At 41.0% G+C, this 19,657-nt stretch overlaps 1 protein-coding gene and 1 pseudogene across 2 annotated transcripts; one reads left to right on the top strand and one right to left on the bottom strand.

Moving 5' to 3' along the window:
• The window catches only part of LOC140635246 (actin, cytoplasmic 2-like), a 138,939-nt pseudogene that overhangs the window by 93,801 nt on the left and 25,481 nt on the right, over positions 1-19,657 (bottom strand).
• Positions 8,564-18,842, top strand: TAGAP (T cell activation RhoGTPase activating protein). Of its 2 annotated transcripts, XM_072829512.1 has the most exons (11): positions 8,564-8,712; positions 9,302-9,430; positions 10,031-10,114; positions 10,202-10,255; positions 10,561-10,627; positions 12,495-12,661; positions 13,293-13,454; positions 13,898-14,007; positions 15,424-15,619; positions 16,016-16,130; positions 16,753-18,842. In XM_072829512.1, exons 3-11 carry the CDS (start codon positions 10,088-10,090, stop codon positions 18,024-18,026), a joined length of 2,172 nt encoding a protein of 723 aa, XP_072685613.1. In that variant the 5' UTR covers positions 8,564-8,712; positions 9,302-9,430; positions 10,031-10,087; the 3' UTR covers positions 18,027-18,842. The 2 variants fall into 2 exon arrangements, with proteins under 2 accessions (XP_072685613.1, XP_072685621.1); XM_072829520.1 differs by lacking the exon at positions 8,564-8,712 and having other exon boundaries at positions 8,754-9,430.

The raw sequence follows: 19,657 nt of genomic DNA, 5'->3' as shown, positions 1-19,657 counted from the left end.
AAACAAAATCTTAAAAAAATAAAATAAAAACCAGCCTTGAGTATAGCAATTGGAGTAGAAATGTGTTGAAATATCTGATAAAAGCAGAAGTATAACTTCTTCTGGGGAACCCGCCATTTTATTCATTCTTAAAAATGAACATTTGTGCACTTCCTACTGTGCTCCGGAGCTTGTCTGAGGGTGTCAGCGTGAATTTCTCCATTGTAAGGGCCTACAGGCTAATGTCAAGGCCAAGACGTAGGAGTGAGTGAAAGCCAGCAAAGTGCCAGAATATTAGAATAACTCAGTGATTACAAAAACGCCATGCAGTCATGTACACCAGTACAGCAAGACTCCAATCTGTTCACTGTTTACTCCATCATGAGGCTTCAGCAGAAGCCTTGGCCAGACCAGCTGCAGCAGCATGGCCCTGGACCTCATCAGGAACGTAACCCGCAGGCCTCTCTCAGGCCTGCTGAATCCAATCTCTGGGATGAGGCCCACGGCCTGTGTTTCCATGAGCCCTCAGGTGACGCTGAAGTGTGCTCAAGTTTGAGCACCCCCGTATGGCACATATGAAAAAGGATCACCCTTAAAGATCTGCTAAAGATTTCACAAAAGCCATGTCTCAGAAAGGGCACTGGGGTTCAGTTTCGCAGTCTACATGGATAACATTTAAGAAAGATACAAGAATGTTTGAAAATATGTCTTGCAATTTCCTAGCATTTTGTATAATGTTTTATGACCCAAAGACAGAAGGAAAAGTCTTGTGATTCTTCTTTCTGTTGCAAGAGCCCAGAAGTCATTAGAAAGAACACTGCAGGATCCTGGTCCTTTCTATCCAACCCCTGAAGAAGAGGGCCATGCAGTTATGAACATCACCTATGTACATAGATGACAAGACTGCCTTCCATGGCCTAGAATAAATGTGTCTTCGCTCTATAAGACTGTTCATTTTCACTCATCTGCCTTTCTCTAAGGGAGGCTGTACCAGGATCACCAGAATCATCGGGCTTCACCTTGCCTCCTCTGTGCAAAGTCTTTTCACCTGGATCACACGTGTTTTACACGACACCCTGGGACCGGTCCTAGACTGGAATTCAGAACCAATCTGTACAATTCCAATCAGGCCAGGTTGTGGCTTCAGTGGAGTCTCCTTACCCCATCTCCCCAGGCAGGAGCTGCATGGATGCTGGCCACCCCACCCTGAACCCCAGGCCCAGGAGCCAGAGCCGCCTTCGGAGGCCATTATTGGGAGATTTTCTCAGGAGATGCCAAATAAGGCACAGTATCTAAGAAAAGGGCCACACATACTCAAAGTGACAAATAATCGTCTTTTTTAAAATTTAAACTGGGAGGTAAAAGCCCTGGGTAATTTTTTTTTCTATGACAAATGAAAAAGGAACTAAGTTTAAAAAAAAAAAAGAAAGAAAGAAAGAAAGAAAGAAAGAAATCATCTCTTTAAAAGGTATTTGAGGGCAGCCTGGGTGGCTCAGCAGTTTAGCGCTGCCTTCAGTCCAGGGTGTGATCCTGGAGACCCGGGATCGAGTCCCATGTCAGGCTCCCTGCATGGAGCCTGCTACTCCCTCTGCCTGTGTCTCTGCCTCTCTCTCTCTCTGTGTGTCTCTCATGAATAAATAAAATCTTTAAAAAAAAATGTATTTGAAAGCACGAGGCTAACTAAACATTTCCCATCATTTCTACTTTTCTTGTTCAGATTTTTTACAAAGGCTGCATGTGAATTTTGTGGACTGCTAACAAAGAAACCTCACTTTTCTTAAGTTTCTCTTTTTCTCTTCAATAGCTAATCTGCTGGATTATGATGTAGTTTGGTGGTGCTCAGGGTTGCTGACATATCCTTTTTGACAATGTGTTTTCTCTCTGTAATTTTTTGAGCCAAAATGTCATCAGAAAGGGAGGACTCTTTAGTTCTCAAAGTAATATATGCAAGCAAGTTGGAGCTTTGCCCACGGCACTGTGGCATTTGTATCATCAGCAATTCACAGATTATAATCTCCTAATCTCAGAATATTTTATTTATAATTCTTCATCTTTATCTCAATAAGTGAGGAAGGCAGTTTAAGAAGAACATTTTGCTCTAGCCTCTCTTATTTTTTCAAGCCAGCTTTCTGAAAACACAGAGTTCTTCAAACATTATTTTATGCTGAGGCTATATTTTGTCTTCCAATACAGAGATAAATTAGCTATCATAAAGACCTCAGAGGCAAATTTAAAACATGTGCATCCACTGCAGAAATTCTGGCATCTGCAGGTACAGCAAAAAATTCTGCAAGACACAATGACATTCTGCGATATTTCAGGGATGCTGGGGTCCCAGCAAACCTCAGAGACATTCAGATAACCCTTGTGCAACAGCATGAGTTAAAATTTGACTGGAGGACAGCTCTTTTCCAGCTCTTTGAGGACATAGACTGGATTTAGTCTAGGCCACCTTGAGGCCTCACCTGCCCTTTGTCCCAGCCTGGGAAGGGTCAGAATGTCTCTTCCAGCCCTATCCCACACCCATAAACCTTTCTCCGAGTTTCTTAGAGGAGATGCAAGCAAGGAGTTTTACTGCTAATCGACTGTAACCAGTCACTGTATTGATGGAACTTAGCAGAGCTGGGGACTTTGCAAATTACTGAATCCCATGCCCTCATTCGATGGTGAGAGCCACTGTCCCTCAGTTCTTTATTCTAAGTCCCGGTTCCCAGGCCCCCACAGGCTGCATGCGGTATGGAGCACAGCCCTGGGATGGTCACAAGTCCACGCATTTGCAGCAGATGGAGCTAAAAGATCTCGGATGGGCCCACCTGGGGCATGGGGCATTCCTCCTCTGTGAGGATGAGGCTTTGGTGCTTGCAGGGACAGAGAGACAGACAGTTGTGACTGCCTTCCAAGGTCATCAACATAAGTCACCATCCTGGGGGCCCGGCGCTGAGACCTCTTATCTCAGACCTCTCTTGTGTAAGAAGTCCATGGGCCCATTCCAAAGTGCTGCATCACATTAGACTACCAGTCACCAGGGCAAGGCTTGCATGGAACAGGTCCTCATTAATCACAGCCCTCGTGGACGGTCACTGTGCCATTCTGACAAAGAGAAAAGGTCTCTCTCAGAGAGGCAAGTAGTCACAGAGGCCAAGTCTCACTGCAATACCAGTAAATGTGCAGTGAGATTTTAAGACTTCACTGAATAACACAATTTTAATGTGGAAAAGAATCAAAGGATAGTAGATAATGCATACCAGCCCTGTGCAGAGTACTGTGAAGGCACTCGTAAGGACAAAGGTGAAAACCGGCCCCTGCTTTCTGGAGGCACTGGGTGAGCTGCTGTTGCAGAACCGGAAAAGGGAGTTTAATTCCTTCGGGAAGAGTCTGTGGGGTTCTCTTAGAGAAGATGGGACATGAAGAGGACTCTGTAGGAGGAAAAGGTAGCTGCTCTGATAGACAAATATGTGGTGAACAGCATCCTAAGCAGGCAACAGCTTCCTCCTAGGCCTGGAGATGTAAGAGTGCACTTTTAGGGAATGATGAGAGACTCTGTGACTGACACACGACAAGTCATGGAGAGAGGAGGCATAATCAAAGAAAAGGCTGGAGATCTTTTTAATTTTTTTGTGTGCGGTAACTTGAATTTTTTCTTATTTTGTAGTAACTTGTATTAATCATTAGGTATCCAGGCAGTGGCTGATGTAGAAGTCCTCTAGGAAACTGTGACCTCTTTGGAAAAACCATCCTCTTTGCCCGAAATAGTTGCTCTCACTCTAGTTATAGAAGGTGGGGCACTGGGCAGTCAAGACGGAGAAGGGAAGAGCAGGCTTGGAATGAAGAGACTGGTTCTGGAGTTGATGTCCTACAGGCAAGATGGGTAACACTACACACACAGCAGTCAGGACTGGAGTAGTAACTGAGCTCACTCAACAGAGAAATCACAGGGACTGACAACAGGGTTCCTCGTCTAGACAGTAACCACAGTAAAAACAAAGCCAGTTCTAGGAGAAAAATCCATTTGTGATCAGGAGCTAATAAAAGTCCTGGCATACAAAGCATCTTGACTGTGATCAGGAGCTAATAAGAGTCCTGGCATAAGAAGCATCCGTCTTGTCTATTTCTGCTTGCTAGTAAAAGCCACTTAGGTCCCTTTCCCTGTTCTGAAAACTCTTGTCACATCAGACAAGAGCTTGCTTTTCTAAGAAAATTCTTTTCTAAGAAAAATCTCCATGCCAGAGAGCTCAGCACTTCCCTTCCCCACCAAAGTAGGATATGGTATGTTGATGCAAGAACTAGAAACAAATGGAAAATTCTAATTTGTCAATGTAATGGTTTCTGCACATCACTGAACCTTCGGTGCTATATATTTTTAAAGATGATGTAAATTGTATTCTCTCTATGATTATTAAAGAAAGTGACAGAGGAGATTTGAAGTTTCAGGACAATGCCCTAAATCTGACTCTCTCTGCTAGGTAAGAGTTCCCTAGAAGGATTCACCAGGACTCATCTGGCATTGAATGGATAGAATAGGTCTAGACATCTTGTTTCCATTTATAAATGAATATCCCTTGAAGGATTATCCTTGAGAAACTGGAAAGAGCAAAGTTCAAACCCAGTGGTGTGACCTTGGGAGAGCTACCTGACCCATGGAGGCCCAGCTGTCACATCTACAAGCCTCAAAGAATGACATACTCAGAACATTGTTTTAGCAATTATGTGAGATAAGGTATTTGAAAATAAAATAAATTTAATGCCCTACAGTATATGGCACATAGTAGGTGTTAAGTAAATAGGTCTCACACCCTAGAATACAGAGCTAATGGATGGATGCCAAAACCCAAGGTGACGTTTAAAAGAACATTTCCTACTGGGATGATGAAGGCTCAGAGGTCTTTTCATTTCAAAAAGAGATGCTTGTTTGTTTGCTTGGGGCAGGGGTTTGGGGGCCACACGGCCTGAGTAAAGGAAGCTGAAAACTCTATCCCCCAGAATGGGATGGCACTTAAGACATGAGAGTTTTTGGTAGGTGGGTTCCCCTTTGACATAACCAGAGCCTTCTGCTGGATAGAGAAGGGCTTACTCAGGAAGGACCACGCCCTTAGCCCGGGATGACTTTGAGAACAATCATAAAGAGACAACTTGGCAGGGATGCTGCATCAACAGAAGAGGGACAGGACATTAAACTAGTTGCTCACTTAAAACCTATTCAGCCCTGAAATTCAACGTCAACAAATGTCCACACCTAGTCCCATAATACAGTCCCAGGATAAGAAAAGGAAAAAGAAGAGGAGGAGGAAGGCAACCCTGGTGGCTTAGTGGTTTAGCACCGCTTGCAGCCCGGGGTGTGATCCTGGAGACCCGGAATCGAGTCCCACGTCAGGCTCCCTGCATGGAGCCTGCTTCTCCCTCTGCCTGTCTCTGCCTCTCTCTCTCTGTCTGTCTCTATGAATAAATAAATAAAATCGAAGAGGAGGAGGAGAGAGGAAGAGAAAAATTAAACTAGATTACAGAAAATGTTACAACCAATATAATTTATAGCATTTGCATTTTAAACATTTCTTCTTTATAAAATGTCCAGAGTCATCACAATATCATTAACAGATAATATAAACTGTTACTACCTTTTTTCAAGAGTTGTTACTGAAATAAGCATATTTATTTAGGTCTAATTCTTAGTCTATTTCATAATAAATTTAAATATATGATTCTCTACATAATAAAAAACCAGTATGCCAACAACAATCAAATCTTAAAAATTCAAAAAGCTTTGGTGGGGGTACTTGGCTGGCTCAGTTGGTGGAGAACTCAACTTTTGATTTTGGGATCATGAGTTTTAAAAATGTTTTAAAAATGTTTGTTAGGGCCCATTGATGGTTAAAAGCTGAATAAAGATTTTTTTTTAATACAAAAAATTTTGGGATTACATATCCAAGGGGAAATAGTACTTTTCTTATATCCAACTAACTTCATTTTTTTCCACTGTCATATTTTGATGGCTGAGTTTATAGTGAGGGACATTGGTATCATTAGAAGGACTCAGAGGAGCGCTTGTGTGGCTCAGTCAGTTGAGCATCTGACTCTTAATTTTGGTTCTGGTCATGATCTCAGGGTCATGGTATCAAACCCCACCAGCCTTTGCACACAGTGGGGAGTTGGCCTGAGATTCATTCTCTCTCTCTCTCTCTCTCTTCCTTTGCCCCTCCACCTGTTTGTGCGCTCTCTCCTCTCTCTCTTAAATAAATAAATCTAAAAAAAAAAAGTATACAGAATCAAAGAAAAAGGTACCAACGCTTGGGGCTTTAGAAATGCTCTTCCATACTGGAACACCTGAGTGGCTCAGTTGGTTAAAATGGAAAATAGAGTAATTTCAGGTTCCTCAAAAATGGCTGCATCCATGAGGAGAGGTAATGATGCACCACAAGTATCAGAAACTTTCTCATGGAGAGACTCCTAACTCTGGGAAACGAATAAGGGGTAGTGGAAGGGGAGGTGAGTGGGGGGATGGGTGACTGGGAGACGGGCACTGAGGGGGGCACTTGACGGGATGAATACTGGGTGTTATACTATATATTGGCAAATCAAACTCCAATAAAAAATATACAAAAAAAAAAGAGAAACTTTCTCATGTGCACAGATGTGATGTAGATCAGCAGTTCTCAAACTCTTTGGTCTCAGGAACCCTTCTCATAATCATTGACAAGTTTAAAGAGATTTAATTTATGCCAGCTATATTTACCAATATGCACCTTGGGAGAAATTAAAGCTGAGAAAAATTTAAAACAAAAGAAATGCAAGCTTGCATTCCTGTTGTATCAGGATATCTCTCATCATGTAGCTTCTGGAAAACCCCACTGTATACTCTTGAGAGAATAGAGTCAAAAAGGCAAATATTATTATAAAATAGTTCTAATTTCATGGACCCTCTTGAAAGGGTCTCAAGCACCCCCTGGGCTCCCTGCATATACTTTGAGAATTGCTTGATACAGACCAAACCTGTGAGCTTTCAAGTCTCCTAAAGGCTCCCCAGCTCGGGCTCATCAGGAAAAGAGGTAAAATGGCCTATGCCTATGCCTTCCTCCTCTTTCTCCCACTAGATGCAAATAGTTAAAAAAAAAAAAAAAGAAATTAAGATTTATTTATTTATTTATTTATTTATTTATTTATTTAGGGAAGGTGTTGGAGCAGAGAGAGAGAAAGAATCCCAAGCAGACCCCTCACTGAGCACAGAGCCCAAGGAGAGCTTGTTCCAAGACCCTAAGATCATGACCAGAACCAAAATCAAGAGTCGGACACTTAACCGAGTCACCCAGACAACCTTAAAAAATTTTTTTTTACATTTTATATATGAGGATTCTAGGTTCAGCTTCTTTTGAATATATAATTGTATGGCAAAACAAAAACAGTTTTTAAACCACTAGTAGAACATACATTGTGGGGTATAGTGCATAATAGAAGAAAAAAATATGGTCTTCATTTGAAATATTGAGATTAAGGATCAATGCATTAGTTGTCAGAGCAGTACATACATTAAGTTTCTTAGAAAAACCCAAAAAGTATGCCAAATGAAAAAAAGTTCATGAAATATGTATTAGCACAAAGAATGACTATATGTAAATGTATTTATTCAGAAACTATTTACTGAGTATCTACTACATGCCTTCTCTAGGCTAGGTACAGCATATATGCCCTTTTTGATAATAAAAAAAAGTCAATGAGTCATTTTGAAGGTTTGTAAAGGCAGGAGGGAGGATGAAAGGTAGTAATGTGCACAGACTCTGCAGGAGCACTGTTGTAAACTCGGTTCTGTGGCAGTTTTCAGAGAGGGAGCCTCCAGCTGGAAGCCTGAATGCCACTCACCGAAACTGAGGGGACAAATTTTAACTGTTCTGTGCTTCAGTTTCCCGATGAATGCCTAATTATGACTCTCTTTTGGTATAAAGAACAATACAGCTATCAATATGGAAAAAGTCTTGGAATTAAAGCCTTCTGATGATGAATTAAGACAATGTAGTTTTAATTTTTTTGTTGAAGAAAACATACATACAGAAATGTGAACATAAGATTATCAGTGTCCAGATCAAGAGTTAGATCACTACAAAACCTTCTCTGGCCCCCAGTGGTTACTACCCACCCCAGGGGATGCTGCTATCTATCATGGCACAGATTGGCTCCTATCAGCTTAGATGACTTTGCATGCAAGATATACTCTCTTGGGATCCCTGGGTGGCGCAGTGGTTTGGCGCCTGCCTTTGGCCCAGGGCGCGGTCCTGGAGACTCGGGATCGAATCCCACGTCGGGCTCCTGGGGCATGGAGCCTGCTTCTCCCTCTGCCTGTGTCTCTGTCTCTCTCTCTCTCTCTCTCTGTGTGACTATCATAAATAAATAAAAATAAAAATAAAAAAACAAATACAAGATATACTCTCTTGTGTCTGGCTTCTTCAGCACATTACATTGTGAGACCCAACCACACTGTTGGATGTAGCTAAAGACTATGCATTCTCAGGGCTATGGAACACTCCACTGTGTGAACATGTCACAATGGGTGTCACATTCTGCTCCTGAGGTTTTTGAGTCATTTTATATATAGCCTTTTAGATACAGAAAAGACCAAAGATTTTCTCATATCCAGAAGGATCCACATACGAAATTCACCATCTCCTTTCTACCTGAAATTGGTCTGATCAAAGGAATTTTTGGTCTTCCTTCCGTGTCAGGATTAGAGATGGTCTAACCACAAATTAAGTATTAACAATTTTGACTAAGAGTTAGGGAAAGGAGAAGGGGGTGGTTAATATGTTGGCAGTTGGCTTTAGTGGATTCTTCCTAATTTCAAAGGAAAGAGATGGGGACATTTCTCAAATAAGACAGCATGTCTGGGCTTCTTATAGGAACAGCATCCCACACCCAAAGGGTGCCAGTCAATGTCTGGTGACTGATGAACAGAGTAGATGGTGGGTGGAAAGGGAGACAGCACCCAAACAGGATACAAAACAAGCACACCTGAAATCACCACTTTACAAAATAAAATTATGTTTATTACAGAATAACACAATTTCTTATTCATACATCCCACCTGTGACATTAATCAGAGCCTTCACCTATGGGCCATATGTCATCTTTTCCACCCTTAGTAGTTTATAGATTTTTTTTTTTTTTTTACTTTGAAGTGTTAGAAAAAGAAAAAGAACCAGAGCTGCCCTAAAAGGAATGAGGAAGTGAGAGCTCCCCAGTGTCTGGCTGGCTATGTCTGGGTGACAACCCATGATGTTCTTTCCGGTCTCAGTAATATTCTGAATTTCCACCTGCCCGCCCCCTCTCGCTTATAATGCAGAACACGTGAAGTTAGAGCAGTTCAGTCTTCCTCTACCGGTGGATTAGTAGGAGCAGAGTGTTTCACTGTTTCTCCCATTTTGCACGGTTCCCTGGAGATAAGAGAACGCTGGCTGGAGGCTCCCCGAGGGTAAGTACCATAAAATAACACAACTGGGAAATTAGCTAGCTAGCAAATCACTGGTCTTTGAGAGCACCTCCAAGAGAAAACAGCTGTACCCCTAAACATGCAGCAAATAAGGTTATAAAGACTCTGAGCCCCGAAAGCTCTCCTTCAGTGTGAAGCCTGCACTCTTTCGGTAAAGGAATTCTGTCAATGTTAACTTTGTTTTATGTTTACTGCAAGTAGCATCCTGAGTATAAGTTTTTTTTTCCTCTGGGGGTAAGAGGAGCTAATCCTGCAGAACACATAATACAGTACCTGACACATAGTAAGCTTCCCCCCCGCCCAACCCCGAAAATATTAGTTATTATGTGATTGTTAGATTATCTCTTGATCGGACGGTACTAGATGAATAACAAAGTTCGGCATGGTGAAGATATCAGGTTTAAATAATTTAGAAATAAGTGTGTTCAGGTGCTGTTCTTAATAGCCGAAGACATCTGGTAACATATCACAGACTTTAAGTGAAAATTTTTCTAATAGTTTCAGACTTTGTGTTTTGGTACTGAAATTGGCCAATTTACCATGTGTCTCCCTCCTCCCTCTCTCCCATACGACTTCTCGCAGGCAGAGCCAAGGCCCCACGGGAGCAAAATTCATCCCTGGACAGTCAGCTCAACTCTAATGAAGTTGATAAGCAGCTGCAATGTTGTACGTACCCCTCTTATATAACATAATTCATAGTTTCCAGGGTAAGAGTCAAACGATCTTTACCTAATTTAATTTTTTCTCTTTCAGTCAAAAACACTAAATGCCAATAATATGGAGACATTGATTGAATGTCAGTCAGAGGTGAGAGCGATTTTAAAAACTTTTCATCTGCACTATAAGAACATGGAAAACTTTGTTTTCATGGAATATTTTCAATTATGTAATTATCAGAGTAGAAAATTAACATCCTAAGTGTAGCTCATTAAAAACATTAATTGGGACCTTATATGATGATAATCAAGACTTTATTATTGATTCTAGAAGCTAGAAAAAATCATTGGATTTGACTAATTTTTAATATGAGTAAAATGTTCTAAGTGTATTTTGTGAGGAAAGACTGGGTAGATCTCTTCAATCGTTTTTAACTAAAATAAATATTTTTTTAGGGTGATATCAAGGAACATCCTCTGTTGGCATCATGTGAGAGTGAAGATAACATTTGCCAGCTAATTGGTGAGTTTTGAAAACATACTGGTCTTTTATGTAAATGATAACAGCAAATGTTCTTGGTTTACAAAACCACAGTACTTTACTTTACTAGGAATTCTTTTTTTTAAGTGTTCTTTTAAAGACCGCAGAACATTAACACTTAAATGGCAGGCAGACTCTAGCTCTGTGGGCACCAGGTCTCTCTGACAGAACAGATCCTCTCTACAGCCAACCCTCCAGTTCTCTGAGGAGTTTTTGGTGGGGTCAGATGTCTGAGCCACTTCTGTTTTGTCCATTAAAGCAGGCATACATATGAAAGAGTTCCTTCTCCCTTTCTTCCTTCTCTCTCATGAAGAATGAATGTAGGAACCCATGAGGCAATTGTTCCTGATCCCAAATTCCCAAGAATCCTACTGTTCGCTCTTCACTGTTTCCATAATGTATGTCTTATTACATAACCGCGACCCAGTTCTCCCAAACTTTAAGGACAAGCCAGGTCTCTCTGCATCCTCTTCCACTTGCTAGGGTAGAAACACACAGCAATGCACTTAGATAATACAGCTTTGGGGGATCCCTGGGTGGCTCAGCGGTTTAGCGCCTGCCTCTGGCCCAGGGTGTGATCCTAGAGTCCCGGGATCAAGTCCCACATCAGGCTCCCTACGTGGAACTTGCTTCTCCCTCTGCCTGTGTCTCTGCCTCTCTCTCTCTCTCTCTCTCTCTCTCTGTGTCTCTCGTGAATAAATAAATTCTTAAAAAAAAAAAAAGAAAAAAGAAAATGCAGCTTTGATATTTAGGGGGAAATAAGGCAAATAAAGGGAGAATTAAAAAAATAAGGACACATGTGAGATGCGATGCCCCTTGTACACACTTGTTCAGGGTTTTGCAAAGATAGAACCTCTTGCTCATGTTTTACTGATAATTCCCAACTGCCTGGTCTCGCTGCAAGCCTTCACGCAGGAATTTGTGTCAGCCTTGTCCTCCAGCAGCCACCGGGGAAATCCTGAAGGGGGCTGCAGACTGACCGGTGTAGCTCCCTCTAGTGGCTGCTTGGTGCTAGTGCGGCTGCAAAGGCGTACTGGTTGGCCCGGCTAAGGACCTCCAGGATGATCCTGAGCAAGATTCTATTCTCTTCTGTGGCTCAATAATATTCTTCTGTGTTTATAGACATCTTCTTTATTCATTCATCTACCAATGGACTCTTCGATTGCTTCCAAATCTTGGCTATTGTAAATAATGCTGCAATAATCATAGTGGTGCATATAAATTTTTGAATTGTTTCCTTTTTCTTTGGCTAAAACCTAGCAGTAAAATTACTGGATCATATAATATTTCTATTTTTATTTTTTGAGGAAACCCCATACTGTTTCCTATCGTCACTGAAACTAATGTAACATTCTATGTCAACTATACTTCAGTTTAAAAAAGATCTTGAGCAAGTTACTTCCTCTCCTTTTAAGTTTTGTTTTCTCCATCAGTCAAAGGAGAAAATTAAAATAATCTATTTTGCATCAGAAATACCTACCACAGTTATTAAGGTCAGTATATTGAGATGGTTGTTTGTGATCGGCTCAGCTAGGTTTTGCTGATTTTCTGCAAACAGCCACTAAAGAGTAAAAACAGGAAAGGTGGAGACTTTGAGGAACCTTGGTGTTGATATTTAGGGGCTGGTTGTTGCTCTGGTAACCATGTGGTTGCTTTTTGGGTTCATTTTTGTAGATTAAAATTCACACCCTTTGCTTTCTCAGTTTTTCAGTTTTTTAAAATCATCTGTCTCCCCACCCCCATGGCATACCATGGGTGACATTATGTGGGTGATGCATCCATTGTCATATATGGATCTTTATTAATAAGTTAATCTAATTTTTCTCTTGCCTTATTTTCTTGGCTGTAGAAATTAAGAAGAGAAAGAAGGTGCTGTCTTGGCCATTTCTCATGAGAAGGCTTTCTACTGTGTCAGATTTTCCCGGGGCTTCAGAACCAGAATTGAAAGTGCCACTATTTGATCAGCCCTTGTCAATCATCTGTGGTGAGGACGACACACTCCCCAGACCCATTCAGGTAGGTGTGCGTGTACTCCAAAACCTGCTTCAGGTTTTTGTCAGATGTGAAAAATCCCTGGGAGCTCTAAATATCATTCTCATGCTAAACTCGCTGGGGCCAATCCAGTTTTTTTCCACTTTTGGAAATGGTGTTTCCACATATGAGTGCAGTCAGGAGACTACTTGGCTGCTGACAGTCTAGAAATTAATTATGCTTTCCCTCCATTCCTCCATCCTCCTGATTTCATGGAGCTAAGAGTGCTAAAAATGTGTAGCTTCTGAAAAGTCACGATCAGAAATCCAGTGTTTATATGGAATGACTTGAAAGGAGAGAGGCCTGAAATAATTTTAGAATGTACAAAATTAGAACTTTCCCAAGTTACCTCCTCTTAGAAAAACAGCAGAGTTGAGGGACACAGTTGATAGAAATGGAGCTATAAAAAATGGCATTCATGATGTCTTGTTAAGACCATGTTGGTATCATGGAGAACTTTTATGGAGAGGATGCTCTATGATGGATGAAGTTTGCCACTATTCTTATGCACCGTTTTAATACCTAAGCATAGATTTTTCATGTAGTAGTAGCAGCACATGGTTTCATATTCAATGTAAGGGTAACCTTTTCCTATTCCTACCTCTCTTTCCAACAGGATATTCTCACTATTTTGTGCCTTAAAGGACCTTCCACCGAAGGGATATTCAGGAAAGCAGCCAATGAGAAAGCCCGCAAAGAGCTAAAGGAAGATCTCAACTCGGGAGGCATGGTAGATCTGAAAAGTCTCCCCGTGCACCTCCTGGCTGCAATCTTTAAGGTGAGTTGATAGTATTGCTACCAAATAATCTCCAGTGATGTTAAGTCTCAGAAAATAAGAAATGGCTCTTCTCCCAACAAATCAAAGTAAACTGATCTTGGAGTTTAAGTTTTTTTAGTTAAGCCTTTTATCTTCTTATATAAACACTTCTGTGTCTCTGATCTCAGATTCCAACAGAAAATGATACATTAAATTCTGATGAGGAAATGCCAAGTCCATGCCTATTAAGCTGGTAGCATCTCAGATGATGGCCTTACTCTGTCCGTTGTTAGCAAGTTGCTGAGAGAGATTTCCCTAGAGCAGTCAAATGCAGGAAGGAAGGGGGTGCAGCCTATGGTAGGATGATCAGAGGGCCCCTGAGCTGGACCAGACAAGGGGAAGACAAAGATGCCAGCACATTATATAATGTAACCAGGCCAAACCATTCACTTTTCATCCTCCAGGACTTCCTCAGAAGTATCCCACTGAAGCTACTTTCATGTGACCTGTTTGAAGAATGGATGGACGCCCTGGAGAGGCAGAATGAAGAGGATAGAATTGAGGCCCTGAAACAGTAAGTGGCCAGAGTCATTGCCAGGGCCCAGGCCCCCGTGGTTTCCATCTTTTGATCTTCACACAATTCCCTGAGTGTTTCAGGAAAATTGAAGTGTTTAGAGAATCAGAGTGGAATTATTTATCTACTCCCAGAATAAAAATCATGAGGTACCCTGGACATTCCTTTTAAAGTAGTTTTAGCCAAATGAAAGGAAACACTTTTTCAGAGTAGAAAGTAAATTTCAATAGTCACAAATTCCAAGAGGTGAAGGAGTCTAAAAACATAAGTAGTTCAAGAAGATATGAGACAAAAACCATAGATGAAAGCCTCAAAACAGGCTAAATTGCCAAGTGTAGGAATTTGAGGTTAACCTAATAGATGTGTGTTCTGCAAGGCAAAAACTCCCTCATAAAACATCCCTTAAAGCATCGTGGAACAATCTGGAAAGGATTGTTTTCATCATAAAATTCCACAGCATATTTCATGTCTTAAAATTAATCAAAATGAAAAAAAATTAATCAAAATGAAAACTATATAAAAACAAATTCCAAAGACAACAAAAACCAATTACATTTGTAAATGACCTGCAACCTTTCAGCAACTAGACAATCTCAAACACCTGACTTCAACATATCAGCATTTTTGCTGGATACAATGAAAGTCTATTAGGATTGTTCTACATGGCTAAATACTTACAATGAACAGGTTATTGAATTAAGGCATTAGAGTGTCTGTCCCAAATTGAAAATCCTAAGATTACTGCAAGTTTCTTCTTAAAGACATAAAGTTCTTTCATAATACCAACTTCTTATGAGAAGTGAAAATGGCCGCTACATTAGATCACCATTGCATATTTTGAAAAAGTGAGGCTTCACACATCTTTTTTTTATCATTAGTACCAATGCTCCCGATCAAGTGCTGACTTGACCATATTTACGAATATGCCCTTAGAAACTGATTTCTTCTCCATAAAGATTTCACAGAATGGTATAAAAATGGGTCATTTTTGTGGGATGATCACAGATCAAGAAAGGCAAATGATTGTGCTCCCAAGATATCAGTCTTGCAATTTTAGAAAGACATTCTGTGTGGCTACACGAGTTACTCTACAAAACAGTTTTCAAAATGTATTCCACAATGGAGTTTGTTACAGAAGTTAAGGATTCCTAATTTAAGATCTATACAAACAACAGGCCCTGTATTGTTGTCCTAATTATAAAGACCAGTGTCTTAGGTCTTTAAGATCTCATGGTTAACCAGTTTCATTCCACATCAATTGCCACTGGAAGTGTCTGAATGAACATTTCACCATCTTACCAATAAGAATGTACCTTCCTCATTTTGAAGGCAGTCTGCGTTAGGCAAAAATTTTCAACTTGCTCCACTAAAACCATTAGCCTCCTCTAAAATCAGCTTCCCTGAACCTCATTCCAGGGTTGCAGAGAAGCTCCCGCGGCCCAACCTCCTGCTGCTCAAGCACTTGATCTCCGTGCTCTATCTGATCAGCAAAAACTCGGAGATCAATAAGATGGATGCCAGCAATTTAGCTATCTGCATCGGACCCAACATGCTGACCCGAGAGAATGACCAACACCTGTCTTTCGAAGCCCAGAAAGACTTGAACAACAAGGTTTGTTCCAGTCTACTTCTGAGAAACTCCGAATGTATAGAAAAGCCCTTTGGTTTGGTTGGGTTTTGTTGTGTGTTTGTTTTTGTTTTTTTTTTTCATTTATGCATTGCACTGTGTCAGTAGTTTGGGAAACTGCTTATTTACATGAAAATTTTAGTTACTTTAGAGGTCTTTTTTTTTTTTTTTTTTAGTTCTCTAAAAATGTATGTCTCAAAAATAACTTTAATATATATGACTTTTACCCATTTTCTGTATGCCCTTTCCAAACACATAAAGATCTCTCGTTTGGCACATCCCTAACAGCAGATCCTCATTATATCCCCATTCTCTTCCCTCTTCCTTTAAAGAAAACTCAAAATGCCTTTAGGCTGATGACTTGCTTATTCTTCCTCACAGGTTAAGTCACTGGTGGAGTTCCTCATTGATAACTGCTTGGAAATATTTGGGGAGAACATTCCCACACACCCCAGTACTGCTTCTGATGACTCTCTGGAACACACCGACAGTTCAGGTACAAAATGTGCTCTCGACTGATTATGATCATGGGGGGAAGTTCATGCCAGTCTGCCAGTCCATGCCAGTAACATAAAGTATCTCTGGTATTTGAAGCAGAAGTCACCTGCACAAGTCACCAAACCAAATCCACAGGACACCATTAACATGGAAACTTGCTCTCAAATTTTCCCACAGTCTCCTCATTCTGCTGACACTCATTCAGCTTCCTTCTGAATCAGGAAGAACTGCCAATTTTACTAAGTTAGCTTTAGTTAGAGGGTTGTTTCCACACAGTGGGATATGGGTCCATTATAATGGAATGGATCCAACAAAAGAGCCATCCGAAAGATGAATTTTTAAATTTAAGATCAATAAATGTTCAGTGAAACATTGTTCTCTTTTCTCGTTCTCATTCTCTCGCTCATGTTTCCTTTTCCTACTTCTCTTCCACACCTTCTCTCAAACTAAGAAAGAAACAAAATTTTAATGTGACAAATTTCTTTCACATCAAGTCCCAGAGTAGCTTCACCAGATTCCCTAGCACTATACTTGATACAAGTGGGGTGAATTGTACTATATATAGTTTATTTTTCAAAGAAACTGAATCAGAAACTCAACTATCCCTTCACTTCCTCTAGACCTGTCAATGCTGCAGAATGACTCAGCCTATGACAGCAATGATCCTGACGTGGAATCCAGCGGTGCCACCAGCTCCCCAAACAGGAGGCCCCAGGTGCCCTTGGAGACGGCTGCCAGCTGGGAGTCCAGAGGCCCACAGCTTGCTTGGGAGTTGAGCCCGGAGCCCATTGTCAGCACCATAGCCGGGCTGAAAAACTCCCTCAGTGAACCAGACAGGAGCTACTCAGAGCCCAGCATGTCTTCCTCACAAGAGAGCCTGGAGAGCCAGAAAACACACCAAAAACTAACACGGAGTGAGGATGACTTCACCATGGCTCAGGCAGGGGCTCATTTGGAAAGTGAGGAGGCTGAAGACCCATTTCCAGAGGAGGTGTTTCCTGCAGTTGAAGGCAAAATCCAAAGTCCACAGGACCTGAAGGTGAAGAACTCAACTCAGGGTTTGGTGTCACTATGGGGACTAATGCCCAAAGCCATCTCCAGTGGCTCTCTGGATGCTTCCTCTGACAGCTCACCCATGGCTTCTCCTTCCAGTCCTAAAAGAAATTTCTTCACAAGACATCAGTCTTTCACAAAGACAGAGAAAAGTAAGCCCAACAGAGAAATCAAAAAACACTCCATGTCATTCTCCTTTGCCTCTCACAAGAGAGTGCTTACCAAAACCCCTAGTTGCGTGTCTGTGAAATCCAAAGGCTTTACCAGAGACCAAGTAAAGAAAGGTTTTAAAAAAGAAAGCCAGCTTGCTGGGCGAATCATTCAGGAAAACTTGTCTGAAATCCAGGGCCAAACTGCTCTAGACTTTAGCTCCAGATCCTATGCCCTCTCAGTCGAGGATGTGTTCCAGCAAGTGGATCAGAGAAGCCCTGGAAGTCCGCCATCTTATGAAGAGGCCATTAGGTGCCAGGCATTGGACCTCTCGGCCTATGGGGGCCAAACAGTTGGCAGCATGAGAGCTAGAATGCTCAGCCAGGACACTGAACTACCACCTCTCCTACCTTTTCGTCATGGAGGGAATTCAAGAAATATAGGCAGTGAAGAGCCACTTGATGGGCACAGACTATCTCCCAGGACTGAGAGTTGGGAACAGAGCAGGACTGTCCATGCTTCTGCAGAAACAATAGGACAAGTGACTGTTACAAGGAGACCAGAGCTGTACCGCCTAAGAACTCTATCTGAATCAAAACAGAAGAGTAGGCTGGACCACCTAGTGCAGCAATGTAGTCAGCCGGTCTTTGAGGCTGACCAACTCCAGTATGCTAAAGAATCCTACATTTAGGAAAGCAGACTAGACACCATGACATGGCTTGTGGTATCTCTGTAAATGTAGGACTGTATAAAGAACTGCTTTAGAATTTGTTTTCTAAAAAGTCATGAATAAGCTCCTTTCAAGAGGTTGTGTAGAGCCCTCCTCCAGGGGGCTAGCCGCACAAGGGCACCCAGGCAGTGTCTGTGCCTGCCTAAATTTGTGCAACATGTAGCAAGTGTATAAAATGTACTAGAGGCAAGGTATCAGGTGCAAAGATGTCTACATGAGTATGTGTATATTTGTTTGTGAACTTGTGGTCAACAGCATTGCTGTTCTCTGCCTCCTGGGCACTTTTCTATGGTTAGTGTTCAAAAATAATTTTTCTTCTACTTTTATGTTGCCTCAAATCTCATGCCATTTTTCATATTTTCCACAAACCCCATTTAGAGGAAAATGTTTAAATCTCTGTTAGAACTTTATGTTCATAAGCAGCTTTGTGATAACTACTTACCATGGTAAGAAAAAGGAGCAGACTGCAAGGAACAGACTTCAGTGTTTGGAGTTATCAAAGGCATTACAGACTCCAGTAATTGAAAAGGCCACCGTTAAAATTTATGAAAAATACTTAAACAAATATGTCCTTTCAACCATCTCATTTTCAATTTGGATAGATTAGCAAAAATGCATTACATCAATATTAACTGATTTATAGCACTTTGAGTTTCTTCGTGGCTCAGTATGTCTTCTCCAACAGTGTAAATTACTTTATATGCATTGGGGATCATATATAGAATTTCAATGTAATCTCACTACAATAAATTGCCTTCCTTGTTTCAAAGTAAAAAATGTTCATTCTTTACTGATATGTTGCCTTTTCTCCCTTGATTAATAGAAACCCAAGAAAAGCACTCACACATTGCTTCATTCATGATCCCAGGGTCCTGGGACTGAGTCCCACATCAAGCTTCCTGCTCAGTGGGACTTCTCCCGCTCCCTCTGCCCATCCCCCCCCACTCATGCACGCGTGCATGCTCTCTCTCTCTCTCTCAAACAAATAAAACTTTTAAAAATGGTTAAAAAATAGTATGCAAAGACAGGGTAATATAGGCAATATTTCTTGTTTCTTTATGAATTAAACTTCAGTACCTTTACAAACCTAATTTTTATGATGTTCAGGTTGCTTATTCATAAACACAATGGTAAAATATTTGTCATATATTTGAACTTTAATGTTTAATGACTAAGATATTTAACTAGGACCTTAGAGATACTAGACTTCTATTTTCCTTATTTTATCAACTTCTTTCATAAAACACTCTGTTTTTTATTTGTTCAAGAAATATTTTTGCATTGGCCAACCACTGGATGGCAAAGGCCTATTGTTCTTTTCAAAAGAGATTTATTGGTAATGTGGTACAAAGTTAAAATATAACCCAGATTCTTCAAGGCAGCATGCTCAGACCTCATGTCATTAGAAATAGTTTATTAAGCACACCAAAAGTGTGAAGATTTCAAGGGGTAGACACTCCCCTCTGACCACTAACTTCAAAAAAAGAAATCCTTTTCCAGAGTTGGACACAAAATAGTAATTGTTACAATTTTTAGCATCTACCGCGTGCCAACCACTGTTCTAAGTATTTCAGGACTAAAATAAGCATAGC

Source organism: Canis lupus, chromosome 1 (assembly GCF_048164855.1).
Source record: "Canis lupus baileyi chromosome 1, mCanLup2.hap1, whole genome shotgun sequence".
In the NCBI taxonomy this organism is placed as follows: domain Eukaryota; kingdom Metazoa; phylum Chordata; class Mammalia; order Carnivora; family Canidae; genus Canis; species Canis lupus.
Note: the sequence above shows the minus strand (reverse complement) of the source record. Positions and strands in the feature narration are given on the sequence as shown.

What these genes read in the sequence shown, in the direction of transcription:
- TAGAP (XM_072829512.1), top strand. Translation starts at nt 10,088, where the DNA reads ATGAAGTTGATAAGCAGCTGCAATGTT. An exon ending in TAACATTTGCCAGCTAATTG is followed by an intron (nt 10,628 to 12,494) that starts GTGAGTTTTGAA and finishes TCTTGGCTGTAG; the next exon opens with AAATTAAGAAGAGAAAGAAG. An exon ending in GGAACACACCGACAGTTCAG is followed by an intron (nt 16,131 to 16,752) that starts GTACAAAATGTG and finishes CACTTCCTCTAG; the next exon opens with ACCTGTCAATGCTGCAGAAT.